The sequence below is a fragment of the Humulus lupulus genome, chromosome 9 (assembly GCF_963169125.1).
Source record: "Humulus lupulus chromosome 9, drHumLupu1.1, whole genome shotgun sequence".
Classification (NCBI taxonomy): Eukaryota; Viridiplantae; Streptophyta; class Magnoliopsida; order Rosales; family Cannabaceae; genus Humulus; species Humulus lupulus.
In genome coordinates, this window is record NC_084801.1 from 82,046,185 (window position 1) to 82,051,190 (window position 5,006).

The 5,006-nt window shown below is 37.2% G+C and overlaps 2 protein-coding genes across 3 annotated transcripts; both read left to right on the forward strand.

The window, feature by feature from the left end:
• Positions 1 to 2,207: 2,207 nt before the first annotated feature.
• LOC133800677 (uncharacterized) lies at positions 2,208 to 3,111 on the forward strand. Of its 2 annotated transcripts, none has more exons than XM_062238711.1 (3): positions 2,208 to 2,542; positions 2,752 to 2,834; positions 2,909 to 3,111. In XM_062238711.1, exons 1-3 carry the CDS (start codon positions 2,351 to 2,353, stop codon positions 3,036 to 3,038), a joined length of 405 nt encoding a protein of 134 aa, XP_062094695.1. In that variant the 5' UTR covers positions 2,208 to 2,350; the 3' UTR covers positions 3,039 to 3,111. The 2 variants fall into 2 exon arrangements, with proteins under 2 accessions (XP_062094695.1, XP_062094696.1); XM_062238712.1 differs by having other exon boundaries at positions 2,209 to 2,527; positions 2,909 to 3,110.
• A 146-nt stretch (positions 3,112 to 3,257) lies between these two features.
• Positions 3,258 to 4,275, forward strand: LOC133800676 (uncharacterized). Its single transcript, XM_062238710.1, has 2 exons — positions 3,258 to 3,628; positions 3,759 to 4,275. The coding sequence occupies exons 1-2, from the start codon at positions 3,295 to 3,297 to the stop codon at positions 4,265 to 4,267; spliced, it is 843 nt and encodes a 280-aa protein (XP_062094694.1). The 5' UTR covers positions 3,258 to 3,294; the 3' UTR covers positions 4,268 to 4,275.
• The last annotated feature ends 731 nt before the right edge of the window (positions 4,276 to 5,006 follow it).

Sequence of the window (5,006 nt, forward strand, 5' to 3'; positions counted from 1 at the left end):
ATTCTCTTTGCTTTGTTGGAATTTTGAGGGTTGAAACTTAGATAATTGAGCTTGGCTTGTAGTAGGATTTTGGGGTGTTTCTCTAAGTTTATGTGTTGCTTAAAGTTTATTAGGATGATTTTTGGACCAAATTCTATTGTTGGGATGTGTTTAGATTGATTTCATGGAAGTTAGCTCGTAAATTTTTCATGGGAATTATGGGCTTCGGGCTCGGGCCGCGGCCCTGTTCTTCAGCACTGCGGCCCCCTTAAGTTTTCATGGGAATTATGGGTTTCTGAATTAAGAATAGAGGTAAGGGATTTCTGTTTAATTCTCTTTGCTTTGTTGGAATTTTGAAGGTTGAAACATAGATAATTGAGCTTGGCTTGTAGTAGGACTTTGGGGTGTTTCTCTAAGTTTATGTGCTGCTTAAAGTTTATTAGGATGATTTTGGGACCAAATTCTATTGTTCACTACAACAATTTTGACTATATATTACGGTAAAAAATGACATATATTACAAAGCGTTATTAATGGGAACACACGCTTTTTTTTTTAGAGACAATTTAGGCGCCAACTATTTCATTTGCCGCCTAATGAAAATCTATCTAACCCATTTGCCTCCTCTACCCTCTCTTTCACACTCCCTCCATCGAATCTCTTCTCCCTCCGCGATTCTCCATCACGACATCTCTCTGGCTGGAAGTCAGAACCCAAGAGTCTCCTGCCTATGGAAAGAACCCCCTCATTCCATCTGAACCTCTTTCCCCTTTCCCTCTTTCTCTCTTCAATTTTGAATGTGTGCTCCTCTCAGAAATTAGGGTTTTTTATTTCCCTCTTTCGTCTTCAAAACCTCACAACTGAAACTAAAGATGTTATATTCCCTAAAATTTGCCCAACTTTCGACATCTTCTTTGGATGGGTATGTTTCTACACTTTTAGTTTCAGATTTTTGGCGATTTCTCCCTTACGTTGCTATGTATCTATATCATATTTATATATATAATGACTCTGTAGCCTCCACCACTTCGACAACGGCGACAATGGAACCCCCGGAAGAGGCCTAAGAGACACCACAGACAAAGCTTGAGTCTGAGAAGCCTGCTCCAGTTTCTTCCAGGGTATCTTTTTTCTTCGTTATCTGTTATCTATATTCAGCAGTATTTTTGTAAGTATCTATTTCAAGAATTTTGTTTTTTTTTTGTGTTGCTTGAATGGAATTATGGACTTAGCAAAATCAATTTCTACTTTTGTTATTCCTTATGGTCTGTTCGAAACGTGATTTTAAGGACGAAAGGGAAAAGCAAGATTTATGGGATTTTCATTATAAAGAGGGTTGAAGGAGGAAATTTAGGGATGTAAATTCAGTGAAAGTTTGGATTTTTCATTTTTCTACGCCATGATGAAATGCATCCAATACGGTCACCAGGTCCTTTCACTTTTCTCTATTTGGCTCTCTCGAAAATCCGTTATTAGTTTTTTGAGTTTCTTTTTTTGTTTTGGTTAAATTCATTTTTATCATCTTCATGAACTCAACTGCCCAACTGAATAATCTAATGCTAGTTATTGTTATGGAATTTGATGAATTGGGTTTGTGTTATATCCACTAATGTTGGGTTGGGTTAAACTGAAAGAGTAACGATTTTCCACTTAATCATGTTGCCATTGGGTAGGTAGTGGCATTGGCGAACTTGATGCCAGTTGATGATTCAGTTGACGAGCTCAATAGCTACATGTACCAAACTGAAAGCTTTTTATTTTTTTAAATGAATGCCCCATAACTTTATTTAATGATGAAATATGAGCTTCAAGTCCCCGAAAATGTATCTTAATTAGCTGTTTGATTGGACTATTGATTGCTTTGATCAGGTTGGGCACCAGATAATCGTTAGCTATGCTGAATGCATGGGACTGCCCCTATTCAAAAGGAGAATACAAGGATCCACAAGGCAAGCCTTTATGCAGAAACTTTTGGTAAAACCTGTATCTGATATTTTGGCGAGTTACAACGTTTTCTTCATATTTTCATAAAGTGATATGGGGAACAGTAACAGTATGACTAGCTTCGTGATCAGATTTCAGAAGTAGACGGGTTAGGAGAAATCTTTTATTTATTTTTTAAAGCTGCAGCTTTTTGAATGAAGTTATCTTGATTAGATCTTTGTACTTAAAAAAAGGATCTTTACTACATCACAAGAGCTTACAGTAGTGTCTATTTTATTAGGCGGTTTGGTCTTCTTAAAGAATTTTTTGTGTCCTGTGATAGAAGGGTGCATGTAAAGCTTACTTTTCAGTTTCCAATGAATTCTGTGGATATTTCAGGCATGAGAAGCTTAGCTACACAACAACTCCAGGTGATGAAGTTGAAGATATGCTCATTTTGTTAAATGAAGTGAAAAAGCAGATACCTTCTGTTGGTGCAGTATCTTCTGGTGCCATTGAATCAGATTATCAGAGGCTGCGGGTGGAAAGTGTGTGTTCAAGGTTAGGGCTTGTTTCTCTGGCATATTTGTGGAAACAAGATCAGTCATTGCTCCTTCAGGAAATGGTAATTTGTATTTTGGTATGTGAATTTGTTCATTTAACATTGAAGATTCGTACATCTCATACAATGGTTTTCTTTTCTACTATAATCAGATAACAAGTGGGATATTGGCTATTACCCTAAAGGTATAATTTTTAATTTCACTTGTTATTTAGTCATGCCTTTTCTTGTTATATTTTTTAAAGAGTTCTACCTTCTATTGAACAGTATTTTTTCTCCTGTTATAGGTCGCTGCAATGGGGTTGGACCCTGCAAAGCACTTGGGCAAAGATTTAGCTTCCCTGAGTCCCTATCTGCATAAGTTGAAGGGGTATGCTATTTTTTTCCCTTATATTATTTTAAGTTTAGCATTGTAAATTGATGGTTAACTACCATCCTTGGCAGGTTGTATGGAATTAATGTTTGTGGTGAAGGAGGGGAATATGAAACATTAACACTTGATAGCCCTCTCTTTGTTGTGAGTTTCTTCCTTTCCTTTTGCCTGTGGATATTTTATAATTTCCTGCTTTCTTAAGAGGCTTGTTGTCTTCATGATGACCATGAGTGTGCAGTTAGTAACTTAGCATCATATATTTATAAATTTTTTGTTTGTGTAATTATCTGGTTTAGGTAATGATCTCTGCTACTAGAGGAAATGTTTTCAAATTATTTATATTTTGATAAAATATACACTTGTTATGGTGTCACCGTTACAAGGTTTATGGTGATTGTATTTCCATTTTTGGCTCTATTTTATTTATTTAATTTTGTGGTTACAGAATGCTCAGATTATGCTCGATAACTCTCAATTTATTCTGCACTCTTCAGATTCTATTGCTCCAACTGCGGTCCTTCATACCTTAGCTTTTCATTTGGAACATAAGAAATTGCATTGTTCTTTGCCTGGCAGTGGTGAAACCCACGAGATCTATCTGGAGAATAAGGGTTTTGTCTTTGAAGTGGAGGGAGACAGCTCACAAGTAGGTGACGCTGCAGTCCAGTCTGCTGTTGAAGTCCTTGACTCGATCACTATTGCAGAAAATAAGCTTCACATTTTGAGAACACAGAAAGGTGATACGTTTTCCATTTGTTGCTGGTTGGAACATTCAAGAAAATCTTCAGCAGGTAATCAAAGGATAATTAGTTTGTAGTACACAGATCTGCAAGCTTCTGTGTTTCCCTCTTGTTCATTCCTTATGGTCAGTGCTTCTAGTCTGCAACATAATCATTTTATGTTTTCTGAATATTTTGGTAGGCGTACAAGAAGAGTTGACAGCTGTGCTAAGGAAAATGGAATTGAAACTTGCAGAATATGGTTTTGGATGGGAAAATGTCCTCTATATTCATCTCTATATTACTTATATGAAGGAATTTGCAACAGCAAATGAAACATATGTGAGATTTATCAAACAGGAGAAATGTCGTTTTGGTGTCCCATCGCGCAGTACAATTGAACTGCCTTTACTGGAAGTGGGGTTGGGTAATGCATACGTGGAAGTTTTAGTGGCAAATGACCATACCAAAAGAGTTCTACATGTACAAAGTATTTCCTCTTGGGCTCCCAATTGTATTGGACCATATAGCCAAGTGCAAAGCTGCATGATCTTTGTTACTGAATTGATAATTGGGATAAGCAATGTGCATTATTCTTGTTTGGTCAATTATTTAATTCTAGAGAATTTCTTTTCCTGCTCTGATTTCATGTTTTTGTTTGTTGATAGGCAACACTGCACAAGAATATACTTCATATGGCCGGGCAATTAGGGCTTGATCCTCCCACAATGATCTTATGCGAGGGGGGCGTCACAGCTGAGTTGGAAAAGGCATTAGAAAACAGTGAAGCTGTGGAAAAATGTTTTAATGGTTCAATATCTACTTCAACTATTGTATTTGTCATTTAATGTTCAGCACGTATTCCCTCATCTGAGAGACATCAGATTCAAGATAAGCTAGATGTATTCCTTAAGCAAATAAGGCCTTCCCATTTCAACAAATCGAGCATATCTGAAGCTGTTGATCCTATTTTTCTGTATATCCTAGCCCCTGATCTGCCAAAAAGGTATATATGTAGTTTATCTATATGTAAACTAACTTTTCTACATTTTCACTAAATGTGTCTCCTGAAATTTGGTTAAATTTATATTCATATGCCCTCGGCGTCTTTTGTCATACAGAGCACTTGTGGAAGTTAAGCCCATTCTTTTTGTTATCCAATAAATTAGCATTTGTGACGTGGCGAATCATCTCTTGACACGTGCCTGACACCTGGAGCGTCTGCTAGAGTATCGACCATGAGACACACCAGAAGCAGGACAGACCTGTTTTTACCACGACCAGACTGGTCGGTGGTTCCGCTGGCAAAGCAACATTTATGGAAAGATCTTATGGATCCCGAATTTATTTCGTGCAATCTTCTGAATATCCCATGATTCAGGGGATAATATCTGTAACAATATTGGGCAACCCTCCATGGGCCTATAAAAAGCAAGAGATGGCTCATGGG